Genomic DNA, 20,889 nt, shown 5'->3' with positions numbered 1-20,889 from the left:
AATTCCCAGACTTTTCAAAGCTGTTCATTTAATGAGTTTATTCTCCCCTCCTCGTTTGATCTGTATTCTGATGGGAAGAGGTGCCCTGCGTGGTGGAGTAACCCACTGTGTTTACCTGCACTGTGTACCTTTGATCGTAGGGGTGCGTGTGTGCAGGTGTGTGTGCGTGTGGTGTGTGCGTGTGTGTGTGCGCGTGTGTGTGCGTGTGTGTGTGTCTGTGTGCGTGCATGGCCAATTGGCTAGTGCAGATTCTAGCTGTGTAGCTTGCAGGCATAACTAAATGAAACACAGAAAGGTTTTGTGCACCATCCATTCCTAATGTGCCCAGCTCATGTGAATGTAGATCACTCTCTCCTACTGTGTCACTGCTCTTGCTCTTCACCCAAAACATGTCATTCACACAAGTCATAAAACCCCTCCATTACTGGGGGCTTGTGTGTAAATCCTTCTAACCTTGGAGACAAGGTGAAGTAGGAAGGATAGCAGTCCCATTTCAGTGACCTACACCATGGTTATTCTTTTAGAATTGTGAGAGGGAAAGGGGCACATTAAAACTGTCCTATTTTGGAGGATAACCAACCTTAATAACAACCTTATCATAATAACCAACCTTATCATAATAACCAACTTTATCACTGTAATTACATTAATAGTAATACAGATCACTACACAGATGTTAGATACAGTTCGATGGATAATAGCTCTATCATATTACAGGCTTGTGTTTATACAGCAAGTCATACAAAAAGGTCCCAAAAGGTCTCCAGTATCCTCGAGCATACAGTCTTTGCTATGTTACTCATAGTTCAATTCAACCTTTACATGTAATCACACATGTAACCGGCTAATGATGTGTATTATAAGCCATACAACTGATTTATTGATATTGATTGATTCTGCTAATACAGTATTAACCTTATCAAATCGTGTTAGAGTCAAAACACTAGCCCATCCTACATTCTTTCTCCCAGACAAGTGTCTCACAGTGATGCAGTCATGTCTAAGCATTCTATCAGAGCAGCCTATTAACATGCAGAGATCACACACAGTAACCTCATGCACTGGGGACACCACCACTCCGCTCCCTCTCTCTTTCTCTTTTGCCAAAGCCAATTAACATGAAAGCTCCATGCACCTGGAGCAGCGCAGGGAACTCTCTGAGATTACCAAGTGAGATGCTGAAGGCTTCCTTAAGTTTCCCGCTTCCTCTTTACTTCCCATGACCTACCATGACTTTGAATTCTCACCCAGTTGTGAGAGTGTGCGTGTGTGAGCACACAGTGGCTAGTTATCATACACAGTACACATAGACACACACACAGTTGGACAAATATACTTAGCTAGTACTCTTCAGTAAGTACACGCTACCCATGTACATGTAAATATGCAAACACATGCCATTGCCAATACTCCAGGGTTGTTGTGATAGGTTAAACAACATTTGTAATCGAAAAGCACACACACACACATACACACACACACCTATTTCCCTGTGACCCTCAGCCATGTCCTGTCCAACCAGGAAATACTTTTTCCCCGCCCAACCCCAGACTGTTCTCAAAATAACCTGTGGTCTAATTTTACACTCCTCATCTCTCCTCATTGTGTGAGCCCGGAGACAAAGGAGAGACTGCCAGGGTATGCTGTTTGAACCTTACATAATCAAACCTCTTATTGGTGTTTGGACATTCAGTTGCACTAAGTTGTGTAACAACTTGTTGACTCTTGAAGGCCCCATATCCTCTCTGATGCATAAGTCACAGATCCTACACATGTTGTATAGTGTAAATATAGCCTTTGCTACCATTGTCTCTGGTCTCCATGGTAGCAACAGTGGTACTGTTGCGGTAAACATGGACAGTGTTTTCACTGTGCATTTTAACGAGTGTTCATCTAATTAGCCAGCTAAAAGGGGTGCTACAACTCTAATTAACATATATATTGGATTAAGAGCCAATTACACTCATGAAGCTGTAATGCTGAGGCTTACATTAGTCTTTATCTCTCACTTTGGACGTGTGTGTGTGTGTGTGTGTGTGTGTGTGTGTGTGTGTGTGTGTGTGTGTGTGTGTGTGTGTGTGTGTGTGTGTGTGTGTGTGTGTGTGTGTGTGTGTGTGAAAACAAACAGGAAACAAGGCCTTTCCACAGAGTGTTTTCTCTGTACTGATCAGCAGCATCTCTGTGTCCTGTCCCTGTCTCAGCTGAAAGGGAGGGTGGGTGTAGTGAAGTGTGATGTTCAGCTCTGCACTCCTGCCTGTCTATAGCTGCACTGTAATTAATGGGGACTGTGTCTCTGGAAGGAAAAGCCCTGGCTTGCAGTTAACTAAACTCCCAGCCAAACTTTCCCTCTTCTCTCTCACTCATCAGACCCTCTCAAATGGCTGATATCATTAGCTCTAGTGCCTTCCCCTCTCTTGGCTCTGGTGCAAGTAGAGATGGGTTGTAGCCGGATTGAAAGTTTGGGGAGAAACTGGTTGTTGGGAAACTGGTCGGAGTGTCCGTGTGGTTGGAGAGACAGGAAGGGTATGAGAGAATGAGGCGACACCGTGGCTGGCTGCCAAGACCGAGGAGGGAACAGAGGGGGATGTTCAGAGATGGCAGCTGTACTCGCTGGGAGTGGGATGAGTTCCTGGAGAGAGAGAGAGGGGAGAGCGAGAGAGAGGTGTCCGGTTTCCACATCCACCCCGTCCTCCTCCGTGTCCCTATCCAGCCAATTAGAGCACAACCCTGCCCGTCCTCCTCCTAAACAGCCAATTGGAGGGACTGTCTGAGTTGACGGGCGCAGCCCCTCGCCCTTGAGAGGGGGAGCTACATTGTAAAAGCTGCTGTAATGATGTAATGGAACTCCAGACCACTGTGTTAATTGGTCTTTTCACCGTCATCACTCTACTTTGCATTTGTTTCATGTCAGTTACCAGAAATACACAGAGGACAAGAGCCACAATTGAATGAGAATTGCGACCATAAATGTTTATTGGAATTTGTTCTGTAAAATATGAGAAAGCGATAGTTGTTTACTGATCATATTTAAGACCAAAGTTAGAGACAGAGATCAGAGACAAAGCAAAAGAGTGCTCTTCAGTCTGACATGGAAAGGGGTAGGCTGGCAGTCATCGTGCTCCCAAGGTCATAGTGATCCCAGCCTGAATAGCAGTGGAATTATTCATCTTTATGCAAGCTGACATTACATTTTACATTTTAGTAATTTAGCAGACGCTCTTATCCAGAGCGACGTACAGTTAGTGAGTGCATACATTTTTCATACTGGCCCCCCTGTGGGAATCGAACGCACAACCCTGGTGTTGCAAGCGCCATGCTCTACCAGCTGAGCTACAGGAGGACATCAAAAGCATTCCACACTGCGTGACCTGAGCAGGCTCCCAAAGGGGGCTGTGCCACTGGACACACACACATGGACAGACAGACAGACAGACAGACAGACAGATAGACACAAACACACACAGGTCCTCTGCTCATCACATCGACAGCTCAACACTCACAGCCTCCCTCCACAGCAGTGGGAAGGAAATCAATGGCCGACACGTAGACAAAGAAAATCAAACCTGCAAATCTGAGAGCATTCATTCTCTTCACTCGCTTCCCTGATTACATCTAATGAGTCATTCTGATTGGGTACAGGATGGTATTTGCACCCGAAACAGATTTCCGATGACAAGATTGTATTTACCGTGACACACACACACACACAAACACACACAGATAGACAGCACTGGGTTGGGCAGTCTGTCTGCATTGACAATTGCTCTATTAATATCTCAATGGATGTGGAATGACATCTTTTCTGCAGGGTCATTTTCCGTCTTGTCATTGTGTTCTGTTCAGTAGATATGGGGATAGAGTTAGTAGTTTGGGTTGTTTTGACCATAAAGCACATACAGTTGAAGTCGGAAGTTTACCTACACCTTAACCAAATACATTTAAACTCAGTTTTTCACAATTCCTGACATTTAATCCTAGTAAAAATGCCCTGTCTTAGGTCAGTTAGGATCACCACTTTATTTTAAGAATGTGAAATGTCAGAATAATAGTAGAGAGAATGATTTATTTCAGCTTTTAGTTATTTCATCACATTCCCAGTGGGTCAGAAGTTTACATACACTCAATTAGTATTTGGTAGCATTGCCTTTAAATTGTTTAACTTGGGTTAAGCGTTTCGGGTAGCCTTCCACAAGCTTCCCACAATACGTTGGGTGAATTTTGGCCCATTCCTCCTGAGAGAGCTGGTGTAACTGAATCAGGTTTGTAGGCCTCCTTGCTCGCACACGCTTTTTCAGTTCTGCCCACACATTTTCTATAGGATTGAGGTCAGGGCTTTGTGATGGCCACTCTAATACCTTGACTTTGTTGTCCTTAAGCCATTTTGCCACAACTTTGGAAGTATGCTTGGGGTCATGGTTGGGTCCCGTGTAGCTCAGTTGGTAGAGCATGGCGCTTGCAACGCCAGGGTTGTGGGTTTGTTTCCCACGGGGGGCCAGTATGAGAAAAAATATGTACGCACTCACTAACTGTAAGTCGCTCTGGATAAGAGCGTCTGCTAAAATGTATATATCCATTTGGAAGACCCATTTGCGACCAAGCTTTAACTTCTTGACTGATGTCTTGAGATGTTGTTCAATATATCCACATAATTTTCCTTCCTCATGATGCCATCTATTTTGTGAAGTACACCGGTCCCTCCTGCAGCAAAGCACACCCACAGCATGTTGCTGCCACCCCCGTGCTTCACGGTTGGGATGGTGTTCTTCGGCTTGCAAGCAACCCCCTTTTTCCTCCAAACATTATGGTCATTATGGCCAAACAGTTATATTTTTGTTTCATCAGACCAGAGGACAGTTCTCCAAAAGTATGATCTTTGTCCCCATGTGCAGTTGCAAACCGTAGTCTGGCTTTTTTATGGCGGTTTTGGAGCAGTGGCTTCTTCCTTGCTGAGCGGCCTTTCAGGTTATGTCGATATAGACCTCGTTTTACTGTGGATATAGATAATTTTGTAGCTGTTTCCTCCAGCATCTTCACAAGGTCCTTTGCTGTTGTTCTGGGATTGATTTGCACTTTTCGCACCAAAGTACGTTCATCTCTAGGAGACAGAACGCGTCTCCTTCCTGTGCGGTATGACGGCTGCGTAGTCCCATGGTGTTTATACTTGCGTACTATTGTTTGTACAGATGAACGTGATACCTTCAGGCATTTGGAAATTGCTCCCAAGGATGAACCAGACTTGTGGAGGTCTACAATTTTTTCTTTTTTTTTTCCCATGATGTCAAGCAAAGAGGCACTGAGTTTGAAGGTAGGCCTTGAAATATATCCACAGGTACACCTCCAATTGACTCACATGATGTCAATTAGCCCATCAGAACAAGGCAAGATGATTGAATCTTCTGCCCTTTGAATCGTCTGCATCATCATTTTAGATGTTATTTTCTGACATGCTTTTCCCAGTATAGACTGAATCACATGTGAACATGCATTCACCGCTCCAAACATCTGACGAGGACCAAATCTAATGGAAATGGCATCTGCATTTAGCATAAATCAGTCTAACTAAAGAGGAAAAATATTTTGAACAAAGACATGAGGGATCTGTTGAAAGGGGTTAAGAGTTAACTGTTGCATGGCTAGGCATGTTAGCATGGTCATGGATTAACTGGCGCTGAAGTCATGGGTTTTACCCTCCCGTCAAATTCTATAATACATAGCACTCCAAACTGTAAGCTCACTGCAGGTGCCGATAGGGACAGATAGGAAGGAATAATGCAAAACCAAGAACCAGATGAAAAGGGTTTATCGTCTGGATTTGACTGAAATCGACCTTATTGATGTTTGCTGCCAGAAACTGAGCAAGTGTAAACTGTAAAAACATATAAACACACACAAAAACACGCATACACACACATACACACACATACACACACATACACACACATACACTACCATTCAAAAGTTTGGGGTCACTTAGAAATGTCCTTGTTTTTGAAATAAAAGCAATATTTTTGTCCATTAAAATAACATCAAATTGATCAGAAATACAGTGTAGACATTGTTAATGTTGTAAATGGCTATTGTAGCTGGAAACGGCTGTTTGTTATTGCAATATTTACATAGGTGTACAGAGTCCCATTATCAGCAACCATCAGTCCTGTGTTCCAATGACACGTTGTGTTTACTAATCCAAGTTGATCATTTTAAAAGGCTAATTGATCATTAGAAAACCCTTTTGCAATTATGTTATCACAGCTTAAAACTGTTGTGCTGATTAAAGAAGCAATAAAACTGTCCTTCTTGAGACTAGTTGAGTATCTGGATCATCAGCAATTGTGGGATCGATTACAGGCTCAAAATGGCCAGAAACAAAGAACTTTCTTCTGAAACTCGTCAGTCTATTCTTGTTCTGAGAAATGAAGGCTATTCCATGCAAGAAATTGCCAAGAAACTGAAGATCTCGTACAACGCTGTGTACTACTCCCTTCACAGAACAGCGCAAACTGGCTCTAACCAGAATAGTGTCTAGTTTGAGAAAAGATGCCTCACAGGTCCTCAACTGGCAGCTTCATTAAATAGTACCCGCAAAACACCAGTCTCAACGTCAACAGTGAAGAGGCGACTCCGGGATGCTGACCTTCTAGGCAGAAAAAGCCATATCTCAGACTGGCCAATAAAAAGAAAAGATAAGATGGGCAAAAGAACACAGACACTGGACAGAGTGGCTGGTGGTGGCGCAAAAGGGCTGGGTTTTGATTAATAAACAAGTTGTAGGTGTGTCAAGGCTTGACCCCTCACTGGCCAATCAGAATATGCTCCATTGCTACATTTGTGGTTGCTTAAGTTGTTTATTTACGTCATTGTATGTATTGCATTGTCATCAACTCCAATTTGAATGTTAGTCTGTTATAGCCTAGTTTGTTAAATAGCCTACAGAAACAAAATAATGGGCCTAGCCCATCTTTGCTAAATATGTTGAACATGTTTGCAGTCAACATTGTAAGAAGCCTAATTGCATGGCTTCAATATGGAAATATATTGTTAAACATAGCATTCACATTGATATAGGGGCTAGGCCTACTGTAAATTGCGTTATGTCTGCCATGTCTGAGCCATGGACATGCAAAATATTGTCAATAAACAAGATTACATTCACTATTGATAAGACTTAAAAAAGAGAATGAATAATTCTAATAAAATTCTAATCAAAACTAAACAACTTGTTTTAAGTAGGCTATGTCTTAATACAGTTACAGGCACCATAATTTCTCCCCGTAGGCATATAATATTAAGGTAGATTATGGAGGCTTTTGCACATATCCCAAATAATAACGGGAGCTGGCTAGAATAAGGATAAAAAGGGGAAGTCGGCTCACTGTTTTGCTGCTCCCAAACTTGATCTTTTAATAAAGCTTTGGTGATTCATATTTATTTCAAAGCAGTCTCACGAGCCAAACACTGTTTGACAAATGCATTGGGCAGGACAAAAAACACATTGAGGGGAGGGGAGGCTATGCTTGGTTTTTAATCAAAACAAGCAATCTGTTTTTTTAAACCAACAACAATATTTCTAAATAGGATCAGGTAGGAAGCATGATATCATAAATCGCATTTCTCGTTCAATGGCACTGTGTGCACACGTAGGCCTAAATGTCTTTACGCATAACATTTGCATGTCTATACAAAATCCTATGCTCCTGTCAATTGTAGCGTTACCTATGTGCGAGGCACATTCTCCCAAAAAATTGCAGTTGATATGGAATTATTAGAGGACTGAATAGTTTGGAGGAGCGCGTCTTTAGTAATCGGACAAGGGGCGCTCTTTGAAAATGAGGATAGATAGCCTACTTGAACAAGAGAAATGAAGTATGCAGGTATGTGAGTTGTGAATCATGGAAAGGCATGAAGGCAAAAACCTCCAATATTTCAAGGTCCTCTCAGTAGACCATTTCAAACCCCTTTATTCATAGGCTACTTGGCTAATGCATGGCCAGTATTTAAATAGTAATATTAAGAGGAGGGTAGGCTATGCTTCTGTTTGAATAAAATGAAATGTAATGGGTGGAATTCAATCGCTTTTTTTATGTTTCTAAATTCGAGATTCACTGGCACAAAAGGCACATCTCTCCTTCCATGGGCACTATGCGTCATGGCTGGGTAAGTTGCGCTTCCGCTCTCAAAATCCACTCCATTACCAACTGCGTTACTGATAAGACCTGCTTTTGGTGGGTCTTAAAACTTCCCATTAGCGCTGCATGAAATTGTCACTTTTGGCTTGTTTTTAAGGACCCACCTAAAATATTGCCACCTCTCCCACCTCAGCGCAAGCAAGCTGATGTTAGACAGTAAATTGCAGAACCTGACGTAAGCCAGTGCACCAGCTTTTACAATTATGAAATTCCAAACTAACGTGTGTTTGACACTTGCGCCTCCTTAGCGCCAGACGGAAATAGAGCCCATAGAAACACAAATGCGTACTCACACTTGCTCACACAATTTTTTTTAAAGACACAAACACACACACACACTGAAAAACACCCGCTCCAGTGTCTGTGGCCGGCTACTGAGCTGTGCTACTGTGTGAGTTGTGCAGAGAGAGACAGAGAGAGGCCCTTTTGTGCCTGTGCTTGGCAGGGTTTAGCTGTGGGAGCAGGAAAGGCCCACGGCAACACTGTCACAGCAGAGGGAGGCAGAGAGGGAGTGCAAGGAGAGAGATAGAGAAGAGAGAGAGCAGAGGGACAGAACAGTAAGAAAACTAAAGGAAGTGGTAGGAGTCTTAATGTATTCCAGAATAAGGTTGCGAGAGAAATAGAATCAACCTTATAACTATTCCACCTGACTCTGTTGGTACCTTCACCTTGTGCTACATGTGGCTCAGTGGAGGCTGCTGAGAGGAGAATGGCTTATAATAATGGCCGGAACGGAGCAAATGGAATGGCATCAAACACCTGGAAACCATGTGTTTGATGTATTTGATACCATTCCACTGATTCCGCTCCAGTCATTACCACGAGCCCATTCTCCCCAATGAAGGTGCCACCAACCTCCTGTGATGTGGCTAGCTGGGAGATTTAGGAAGAGACATACAGAGGTTAATGTGAGAACATGACTCATGGACTACTGCCATTGACACTGACAGCTAAAGTAGAGAGCCAAGCAGTCATGGTCAACAGACTCTCACACGTGTATCCCTAACCAGAACCACATAACAGCAGTATACAGACTGTAACAGTGTAGGTGTAGGTTAGAGAGCCCAACTGGACTCACTGATATGAGTGACAACACAGCACCACTCACTGGCCCAGGCCAGCCACTACAAGCTGAAGGCAGACTAGAAACCAATCATACCAATAGTCATCCATTGGTGTCCATTGTCCAAGATCGAGAAACCTCCACCCCTCCCTAACGTGTTTAGGGATATAATAGGAGAGGCGTGTGCAGAGGATGACACTGTATCGTCCTTAAACACTCCCAAAAGCACACACACACACACACATTGTATTGATGCTACGCTGCTGCTCAAAGAGAATCGAACAGAACTAGACAAAGGAGGCTGGTGGGAGGAGCTGTAGGAGGACGGGCTCATTGTAGGAGTCAAACGTGGTTTCCATGTTTGATGTGTTTGACACCGTTCAATTGATTCTTTCCAGCTATTACAATGAGCCCGTCCTCGTATAGCTCCTCCCACCAGCCTCCTTTGGAACTACAGTACACTCTGTTGATTAAATACAGAGTCAGAGGGATTTATTCCTGCATTGCCTTTTCTTCATAGACTATTAATCACTGCAGACTTCACTTATTAAAAGTATTGATGTTTAGATACAGGAGCCCTTTGAGCGTTTTGTTTTTGGCTCCCGAGGCTATTGGAGACTTGGCTCAGAGTGTTTTCTGAAAGTAAATTTACTGTGATTGTATAAACGCTAAACACACACACACACACACACACACACACACACACACACAGTATGGGGCTTGAGAATGTAGCATGTCAGGTCAATGCCTTTTCTCATCTTTACTGCATTTCCCCAAATCAAAGTTCTGATAAAGGGATGTCTGATTGCGTTATATTTTCTGACGTTATTTTCGCTCTAGGCGTGGAGATTAATCATCCCAGTGATGTGAAAAAGTTCGACTGATGAACAAAGTGTTTCTCCTCCCATTCGTTACGCTGGAAGATGAGCCGATTAGGGCTGATGTAAATATCAAAGATGCTGTGGCAGATTAGATACCCTACTGCTGCTGAATCTAGATCTGGGCTGCTGCTGGATCTTTTCAAACTTTCAACCAATCGCTTCAGTACGCACATAAATGAACACAAATGAAACAATTGAATCATTTTGGGAGCTTAGTAATTGCTGATAGTTGGTAGGAAAGTTTGTGTATGTGTCTTTCGGTGTCTGGCAATGTCTGGGAGGATCGGATGCCATTGGTTTCTTTGTAGATTTGGATTCTCTGTGTGTGTGTGTGTGTGCGTGTGTGTGTGTGTGCGTGTGTGTGTGTGTGTGCGTGTGGTGTGTGTGTGTGTGAGAGAGCTGAGTGACTGTGTACTGATGTGAGACAATTATACAGTGTGACTGTGATCCAAGTGTACTGTATGTGTACAGACGTGAGTCGCCATTCAACATATTATGCTCTATTTGTGACTGTTCCAGGCAGAGGGAGAGGACAGCCTGAAGAAGATGCAGCTAATGGAGTTGGCCATCCTCAACGGCACCTACCGAGACGCCAACATCAAGTCACGTAAGGATGACATCACCACACCCTTCTCCCTCTTCCTAGGGGGGCCAGGCGCTAACTGACACAGTAGAACAGCCCTTTGTGTGTCCGGGAGCAGTTGGGTGTAATTCAAACTGCTCCTTTTCTCTCACAACAAGCGAGGAGTGTTGTGTGATGCCATGCACAGTGGCTGAATTGAAGTGTGCTTTTGGCTTGCCACATTCAGTATTCACCTCAGTGTATTTTTTTGTTGCTTTAGTTACTTTAGATTCCCTGCTGTCCTATTGTGTGGCATTCAATCGAGTCAAGTTCTTTGAAGGAGGAAGAGAGGTCTGGCTCTGACTGGGCGTCCATTTTGTGTCGCTGAGGGAGATGCGTGCCTCATTCAAATCACATGGTGTTTGTCCTAAACAGATCCCAGCCAGCACTGTTGTGCCAGAATTGAACTCAGTGCTAGAGATGAATGGAGGCAAGCCTTGAAGACCTCTCTTACATAATGCTAAATGCTGTGTAGTGGAAGCTAAGGCCAGTGTGTCGAACAGTTTGCTTATGTAGCTGGTTCTCCTATTCTTGACTTATCTGATATGCTTTGAGTGTGTCCTATGATATGTGTGATAGATGCTAACTTGTGTTTTGTATCCTTTTTCTTCCACCTCTCCTCCCCTCTGGTCTCTCCACACCCCTCCTCTCTCCTCCCCTCTGGTCTCTCCACACCCCTCCTCTCTCCTCCCCTCTGGTCTCTCCACACCCCTCCCCTCTCCTCCCCTCTGGTCTCTCCACACCCCTCCTCTCTCCTCCCCTCTGGTCTCTCCACACCCCTCCTCTCTCCTCCCCTCTGGTCTCTCCACACCCCTCCTCTCTCCTCCCCTCTGGTCTCTCCACACCCCCTCCCCTCTCCTCCCCTCTGGTCTCTCCACACCCCCTCCTCTCTCCTCCCCTCTGGTCTCTCCACACCCCTCCTCTCTCCTCCCCTCTGGTCTCTCCACACCCCCTCCTCTCTCCTCCCCTCTGGTCTCTCCACACCCCCTCCTCTCTCCTCCCCCCTGGTCTCTCCACACCCCTCCTCTCTCTCCTCCCCTCTGGTCTCTCCACACCCCTCCTCTCTCCTCCCCTCTGGTCTCTCCACACCCCCTCCCCTCTCCTCCCCTCTGGTCTCTCCACACCCCCTCCCCTCTCCTCCCCTCTGGTCTCTCCACACCCCTCCCCTCTCCTCCCCTCTGGTCTCTCCACACCCCTCCCTTCTCCTCCTCCTCCCGTGTTTTCCGCTCACTCCAGCTGCCCTTGCCTTCTCTCTTGCAGCGAACGCCCAGGCGCCCCGCATCATCACCGGCCCCGCCCCCATGCCCCAGAACGCCCTGCGCACGCCCACCCCGGCCGGCCCCACCCTAATGCCCCTGATCCGACAGATCCAGACCTGCATGCCCAACGGCTCGCCCCACCCGGGCGTCATGACCCAGGGTCCCGAGTCGGGCCTCATATACGCATCGCCCTACGATTACCCCTACACGCTGGCCCCTGCCACCTCCATCCTGGAGTACCCCATCGACTCCAGCGGGGTGTTAGGTAAGCATGCGTGCCCCTGCGATTGCCCCGCAGCCCCCCACCAACACCACCACCCCCATGGCCAGTGGAACCCCGCCCCCACGCTGATCCTGCGCCACTCCTCCTAAATAAGGCCCCGCCCCCCATTCCCACTTTTGACCCCCCTCAGAATAACACCACACTCCTCCTTCTCTCGCCCTCGCCCACCCCAGCCTCCCAGGAGATAACTCTCAAAGAGAAGGGTCAGCAACAGAAAAAAAAAAACATTTCAGCTCTTTACTGCATCTTTCTTTTCACTATCATGAGACACTTCTCTCATCTAAAAAGCTATTTAAGAAATGTGTGCATAAATGAACTGGCAGTTAAATGCTCTACTGGCTCTGTGAATTATAAGAAGGAGCGGTTTCATTTGGAAAAGGGTCCTTACCCTCCTCTCTCCCAGTCCCTGCATACACACATAGCCCTATGGCTTTGGAAAAGCCACTTTAGAAAATATCATATTACAAACACAACGTGACTCCATTAAGACAGACTGTACCCAAAGGCACATTGTAAATCTGAACTGTTACCAATGCACCAAAATGTCAACAGCAGCTTGTCCAATTGTGTTGAGCACATTCTAGACAGCCAGGGTGTGCCCTGTCAGCCAGTAGCTGACACCAGTAGTACCAGTAGTTCCGTCTAATGCAGTGGACCAAGCCTCCAACTGTGTGTCTGGGTGAAGGGAGAGGGGATTCGGAGGGGGGTTACTGTGAGGGGGGTCGAGGAGCGGCGGAGCCCAGTGAAGATTTCACCCTGTCTCTCTCTCTTGTGTAACCTATACAGCGTCCTCAAAGGCCGAAGAGCTGCCCCTCTACCTGGGGTTTCAGACCTGTCACTTTCCCATCACTGTGCAGCGAGGAGAGCCCTCCTACCGGTCTCCCTTTTAAAGAACACCCCTTCCCTTCCTCTTTCCCTCCATCCCCTCAAACAACACACACCCACCTCCTCATCCCCCTCCTCCCTCCCCGCCACCACACGTTGGACTGGTTGAGGATTGGCCCTCCCTGAGCAACCACAAGCCACATGGGGAAGCCTCAGCCCTTCCTCTTTTAATGTCTGTTCAAAGTGACGTGTGTGTTACTGATCAACCCTTTTGGATTTCCTGTCCTGATGATCATGATGATGTATTTGTGTATGATGATGAGGGAGAACAAGCACTGAGCCCCACATTGCTGCAGACCCCCCTTGGGGGCGCCACCCTCTCTCTGGGTGTGGCTTGGGCGCATCCTGAGGGGTAACATGAGGACGGTGAGGGGTCAGTGGGGGTCGAGAGAGAGGTGTTGCAGAGCCAAGGGGGTGATGGGGTGTGTTGGCGATGGGGCACCTGCAGTTAAAGCATTTAGGCTTGACAGGCTTTATTCACAAAGGGATTTTAGGACGTTCTGTCCCGACACTGACAGTCTTAACTTCATTCTTATGAAAAAATATTCACAGAATGAGACTTTCAGCTCAAGTGTAGCCACTCCAATCGACAGTCAGTGAGTGAACAACATAGCCCTTTTGTGTAACACGTTTTTGCATCGACTCAAACGGAGTGTCCTAAAATGGCTTTGGGAATAGGGCCTGGTGTGTGTTGCTTCTCAAAGGACAGACACTCCTGGCACTAATTCCCCATTCCCTTCCTTTATTCTATAGGTGTGGCTTTCCCCACGAAAGGCTAAAAGAGTTTCATGGATCCTTACTGAGTCCCTCATCCGATCGAGTGTTAACACACATGCACTTTTGTTTCACAGCTGCCTTTGAGTATAATGAACCATGAGCCAGGCCTATAGCCGTCAGACAGACAGACAGACAGACAGGCTCCCTCACTACTGATGTTTACCCCAAGGAGGCACAGCCCTTAACACCATGCATTATGTGTGAATGTGCATCCTGTACGCATACAGCCATACATGTATATTTTCGCAGATCTATGCGACTGTATCACTGACTGCTATGTCAGGGTTTGAAAATTTATACAATACTGTCTGGCTTTACTAATCACTTAATTCATAGCCTTTTTTTCTACATATTCTTTGTTTAATTTTTTAATAAGAGATGTTCATTTTTTTACTACTGCAAATGTGCCTAAAAGCTTTCATCTCTGGGCTTTAACCAGAGAGTGAGTGATCAGTATTATATTTAAAATGAATAACTGAAGAGATGCACTTCCTGATGCTCAACCTGAGATTATGTGACTAGTAAAGCTCCCCTCTGTGTGCGTGTGTGTGTATGCATAAATGCCTAATTTCTGTGAATCTGTAACAAGGACTCAAGAAAACAATGGATCCTTACAGTCAAGGTTACTCCATAGTCACGAATGCTACTAGGTCCAAGATTTCTCGTTGTTACAATGAAATATATGAGTATAATTTGTGTCTTAACATTTTTCATAATTTTGTTACGTGTTTGGTCATATAAACTCTGATGATATGATGAATTGACTTGATGGAAACGGTGAAGGATGAAATGACCTAATCCTTGTTTTGGTCATGTTGTTGCAATCCGAGCAGGTGCAGTGACTGCTAAGGTTCGAAGGCACAAACTGCGGGTCCATCCTTACCAAAGGATAGTGACCGCAGACAGAGGTTAGTTTAGCTCTTATGCATTTGTGTTTTATTGCCAATGCCTGCTCACTGTTGGTCCTGATCTGTTTTGTAACATGTGCAAATTGTTCAGCTAGTCATCTCGGTTTGTGATGTGATGCAACATACTGCACACCCTTCCTAGTCTTGGCCTCTGATGACATTTATTTTGAATACATTTGTTCTCAGAGTGCATACGTGGAGGGCTGTACAAGGTGATTCTGAGCACTAGTGACCACAACACAGTAGCCTAATGATGCTTTTGCTATCTAGGTAGAGACACAAACACACACACCTACGTTTAAAAAACTACTCTACTCCACTATTTCGATGACTTTATGAATCTGACATGATGTCGATGACAAATAATGGACCATACCCCTTCAAAAAAAAGAAGATAAAATTACCTGTTTTAGTTTCCCCCTTTTAACGAGAAGGTTGCAATTGTATTTCAATACACTTAAGTCTTCAGCTCCTTAAGTGGATAATGTAACATTAGAATTGATCAATTATGTCAATTTGTATTTATTTGTTTGCGGAAATTTATTTTTTGAGAATCTGACCCATTGTATTGTCAAGGACAACACAGAAGTGGGTGTACACCTGTCATGTCATATTTGTTTTTTTCACTGTCTAATTGGACTGCAGTATCTTCCCATTTTTACTACATTATTTGTTTATACAAAATTAAAACAATTATTTGGTGTCAAAAGTCTCAACAACGAAGTTATGAGTAAAGAGAGATGGACACATGGTAGGCTATAGACTGGAAATAGTTTATTCTGCAGATAGGTAAACAAACACAACTGTCTACACATTTCATGCCCTCTTTTTTAAGTCCATACAGAACTTGTAATACTCCCACTGAATATTGAGAATAATTGAGGTAGTAATTAGAGAAGAAACCATTTGTGAAATGACACAAGCAACAAGGAATTTGCAGGATCTGTTCTCTATCAGTGCCTTTTCTCTGTTTTATCCTTAGACCCCAGTGCTTAATACACCAAGTGTGCCTTGTATCATTATTTCACTACAGATAATTACTTGTACCCAATCAAGTGAATGTTTCCAATGTGCTAGAAAATGTGATGCAAATTATTGAAAACTGCATGCAGACATTTTGGATAAATAAGCCTATTTTAGTACATAGATTGAAGTGGAAAATCCAGTGAAATTGTTTAAAAGAAAGTTAAATAACTCCAATTCATGAATCATATTTTTTGCTGCTAGATGATGTGGAACAATGAACATATATAATTAACATTAATGGGTCTAAGGATATTCAGGTTTCGGCACTGTAGTTCAGACTGTGAATTGCCTCTGAAAACTTGATAGCCCAAATCTGCCCTAAAACAAATAAGTTAATATAAAAATAACTGTAATATGGAGTTACTTAAGAAGTGCATATTATACAAAGGGTTTTATTACTAAAAGGTTAAACCTTAATCCATAATGATAATGAATGATAATACTGGTAACGAATAGGTAACACTGACAAAATTAATGAGAAACCAACATCAGATGAAATTGCACAAAGGCTTGTATTCAATCTACCTCTATCTAATAGGTTTGGCTCCCACACTCTGATTAACAGTTTTACACCAATAAAAGTTTGGTCAACACTTTATCCAAACATTCCGGTAATACAATGTAATATGATTGACATTTGTGTATCAATGCGGTTTGGGGGTTGAACCATGAGGCAGGTGGATTGAGTGCAGGCCAACCGGTCAAACCTGTGTGTAAGCGGCAGGCTGTCTCTGGTGGCGGCAGGGAGGAAGCAGGTGTAAGATGGCGTCTGAAATGTGGGCCTTTTTATCAGCTCATATTGGCAAAGATGTTGAACAGTCTCAAAATAGTAAATACACTATCAAATAAGTACGTCAATTGGGGTCTAGAGATTTACAGTGCCATCAGAAAGTATTGACACCCCTTTACTTTTTCCACATTTTGTTGTGCTACAGCCTGAATTTAAAATGGATTCAATTGAGATGTTGTTTCACTGATCTAGACAGAACACCCCATAATGTCAAAGTGGAATTATTTTTTAGAAATGTTTACAAATTAATTAAAAATGAAAAGCTGAAGTCTTGAGTCAATAAGTATTCAACCCTTTTGTTATGGCAAGCCTAGTAAAAATGTGGAGTTGCTTACCAAGATGACATTGAATGTTCCTGAGTGGCCTAGTTAATGTTTTGACTTAAATCGGCTTGAAAATCTATGGCAAGACTTGAAAATGGCAGTCTAGCAATGATCAACAACCATCTTTTTATTTATTTATTTAACCTGGTAAGTTGACTGAGAACACTTTCTCATTTACAGCAACAACCTGGGGAATAGTTACAGGTGAGAGGAGGGGGGATGAATGAGCCAATTGGAAGCTGGGGATGATTAGGTGACCATGATGGTATGAGGACCAGATTGGGAATTTAGCCAGGACACCGGGGTTAACACTGCTAGTCTTACGATAAGTGCCATGGGATCTTTAGTAACCACAGAGAGTCAGGATACCCGTTTAACGTCCCATCCGAAAGACGGTACCCTACACAGGGCAATGTCCCCAATCACTGCCCTGGGGTATTGGGATATTTTTTGGGGGGGACGAGAGGACAAAGTCCAACACCACTTCCAGTAGCATCTGGTGTCCCATCCAAGGACTGACCAGGACCAATCCTGCTTTAGCTTCTGAGGCAAGCCAGCAGTGGGATGCAGGGTGGGATGCTGCTGGCAAAATGCTCTGGTTGTATCTTGACAGAGCTTGACACATTTTTTAAAGAATAATGGGAAAATATTGTACAATCCAGGTGTGCAAAGCTCTTAGAGAAAAAGCTCTTACCCAGAAAGACTCATAGCTGTAATCGCTGCCAAAGGTGATTCTAACATGTATTGACTCGGGGGGTTGAATACTTATCTAATCAAGATATATTAGTATTTTATTTTACATTAATAATACAAAGAATCTTCCACTTTTACATGAGTATTTTGTGTAGATCATTGACCAAAAAAATACAATTAAATCAATTTTAATCCCACTTTATAACACAACAAAATATGGGAAAAGTAAAAGTGTTTGAATACGTTCTGAAGGTACTGTATACAGTATATCCTATTTTGATTTTCCTCTGGACACTTTACAGTGCATTAGAAAGCATTTTACAACAGCTCTCAACGATACAGTTCTCAAGCTCTTAATACAGTAAGATTTACAATATTTTATCAATCTGGTAAAGAAGCCTTTTTTTTTTCTTTACATCTGTTGAATTTTGCTTCATTTGAAAAGAGAGACTACGGCACAAATCTTATTTTGCACTGAACGATTTTAAAAATTAAAAAGCATTCTTCATCTCCTCTGCTCCAGTCAGAAATGCAGAACCTCAGACGATGAAATGAAATGTATGATCTAAGCTGCAGAAGTCTTAAATGGACCACTGTAGAGTGGACAGAGAATTCTAGGGTCCACTTTTGTTGAGAAATTGCCAGAGTATGAATGCATTTACGAGAGAAATTCCACTTGAGGCATTTTTTTATGTTTTACTGTAAGCTTCTTTAAAAATGTTGTTGTTGCAAAGAAAATAGTATTTACTTGTGGCTTCTTGAAATATATATATAAATATATATATATATAAAATATAAAGCAGGAATGTATATGAAATGTCAGAAATAGCAAGAATTATTCTATAGGGCTATTTGTAGGAAAGACAAATATGCATCATAGCGGCTTTATAGCACCACTTTAGAAAATGTCCTATATTTTTGAATATATTTTAGGGCTTTATACAAAAGACAGGACCTTTTCAGTGTTTATATGCAAGTGCATTTTATATTATGTGTCCTGTGAATTGTATATTGTCTCCTAAGCTGAGGGCACTGGCTGAAGTGACAGCTTTAGCATGCTCACAGTTTAAACTTTCATGACTAGTATGCTATTCTACAAAATACCATGTAGTGTTGCTTTGTATGATTAAGGCAAATATTTTCATGTTTGTTGTAAATAGAAAACATAAGGCAATAAAAAAAATATATTGAGTAAAAAAATGACAAACACTGTTTTGGGCCAAAATTATTTTTTCCACAACGATGTGGTCTTCTTGAATTTCTCACTGTATCCACTCTAAATTAATTCATTCTATAACAATGAGACTTATTAATATTCACTTCCACCACTACTAGCTGCTTGACTCTTGAACCTCTGAAGTGCTCTAATACTTATTAGCAGTCAGGTAACAATAACTGTACTGACTGTTGTCCACGACTATTCCTTCCTCCATTTCATTTTGATCTTTCCCTCTGCCTAGATTTACTGTCCATTTACTTGACTGCTACTAACCATTGGAGATACTGTAATTGTCTTTTTTTATTTTCCTTGATGTTTTTTTTTTTATTTCCTCCTTTTTAACATGTGAGCTGAGGGGACAGGGCTGTCTTTCATATTATGTAAAATCATGCTTTCATGATTTTACGACATTGTATTGATATAGATTAATAGTTCTTCCTGAACTCTTGGATTCAATCAACCCACCATATGAATTGTCCTTTATCTATACAAACAGAAGAATGCATTGTTTTCATTTCTTGCACAACGTTTTGCGTCCAGCGCTCTGGTTTTGATCAAAGCAAAGGTGTTGTGAAAGATATGGAAACACATTGTGACACGTGTCGATTGGTTGGTCACAGTTATGGAGAAATCATATGGTGGATTGAATGGATGCAGGGTATAGCTCTGATGTTGTCATCCTGCTGTCGCTAGCTGAGACTAATCTCCTCTCTATCTTTTCTCTTTCCTTTCCTTTTTGTTTCTCTCCTTTATCATTTGTCTCTCTTTTCTGTTTGTTTGTTTCTTAACCCCCCCAGCCGCCACTGGCAACTAACCCCTGACCTTCTGACCTTCTGAACTCTTCAACCAACCTGGCCATTGCCCGCAGATCAGTTCTTTGGTAGAAGGAAAAAAAGCAGCCTTGGCTTGTTACAGTCAAGGCACAGCTTCTCATCACCTGACTAATGGACACACTACAATGGCTTGGCAGCCCCCTCCTTCCTGCCCAGTCTGCTTATTAGGGTGACAGATACTGGCTCTAGACCTGCACTGAATCATTGTTAAGCAATAAGGTCTGATATGCCCCCTCTTATCCTCCCTGAACGAGTCCCCGCCAAGCAACCTCCAAACACACCACACTCTAAAACACCCTGGTAACGCCCCGTTGGTCGCCTCCTGAAGATCAAGGATGCAAACCTCCACCGCCCAAATCCACCGTACTCCCTGGTCCTGCCACGTCGCCCAGGTGACCTTTCCACTGTCATGGTAACGGAGCTGACTGAATGTATAGCAGCGTGGTAAGGCCTGCCAAGTGCATGCACTTCTCTCTCTCTCTCTCTCTCTCTCTCTCTCTCTCTCTCTCTATCTCTCTGTCCACCCATCTATCCCTGCCAATTGATGATCCCTCTCCCTTCACTGATTCTATCCAGTCCTGGGTCTTTTATGAAATGGAAACTGAGGAGGGTTCATTTAAGCAGGACTTGAAGAGAGACTAAGGGCTCTATTCAATCAGATCTGCTTTAGCCGACATCCGCATAGCGGTTGTTTTGGCGGTGTTAGAGGTGGAACTGAGTTAGAGCTGTCAAATCCACAAGTGGCTCCTGGCATTATACCTAAAGCGGAAATTCCATGCAGCCTTGATTACAAATTCAAAACACTGGAATATGAGCTGTAATCTACACCTAGATTAGGCTGATAGAAATCCTCATGATTTCATTTAATGATTTTCTATTTGAGAGTCATTATTTCTATATAGCCTACACTTTCTCGTTCTGAACTTCTAACGCGAGTGGGATGGGTGTGGCTTCGTGACAATGATCAAGAGCAGCTGCCCACCGATTTGACAGCTCCAACGCAGTTACACCTTCGACACCGCCAAAACATCAGCTATGCGGGTGTCGGCTATCGCTGGTTAATGCTTCATCTGATTTAATTTAGGCCCTGGGGTCAAACAGAGAGTTTCAAGCGTATAGCAGGTAAAGTACCTGTCCCGTT

General features: G+C 43.4%; 1 protein-coding gene across 6 annotated transcripts in view; it reads left to right on the top strand.

Moving 5' to 3' along the window:
• The window catches only part of LOC121569466 (protein quaking), an 82,561-nt gene extending 61,872 nt beyond the window's left edge, over positions 1-20,689 (top strand). Inside the window, exons 5-8 of one of the 6 annotated variants that reach the window (XM_041880482.2) lie at positions 10,650-10,737; positions 12,013-12,276; positions 14,790-14,864; positions 19,713-20,689. In XM_041880482.2, the coding sequence (XP_041736416.2) occupies positions 10,650-10,737; positions 12,013-12,276; positions 14,790-14,864; positions 19,713-19,729 (444 nt within the window). In that variant the 3' untranslated portion in view covers positions 19,730-20,689. Of the gene's footprint in view, positions 1-10,649; positions 10,738-11,988; positions 12,983-13,080; positions 16,843-19,712 lie in introns of those variants that run through there. The other 5 variants (XM_041880464.2, XM_041880491.2, XM_041880456.2 and 2 more) reach the window with 5 other exon arrangements.
• The last annotated feature ends 200 nt before the right edge of the window (positions 20,690-20,889 follow it).

Source organism: Coregonus clupeaformis, chromosome 1 (genome assembly GCF_020615455.1).
Source record: "Coregonus clupeaformis isolate EN_2021a chromosome 1, ASM2061545v1, whole genome shotgun sequence".
Classification (NCBI taxonomy): Eukaryota; Metazoa; Chordata; class Actinopteri; order Salmoniformes; family Salmonidae; genus Coregonus; species Coregonus clupeaformis.
Note: the sequence above shows the minus strand (reverse complement) of the source record. Positions and strands in the feature narration are given on the sequence as shown.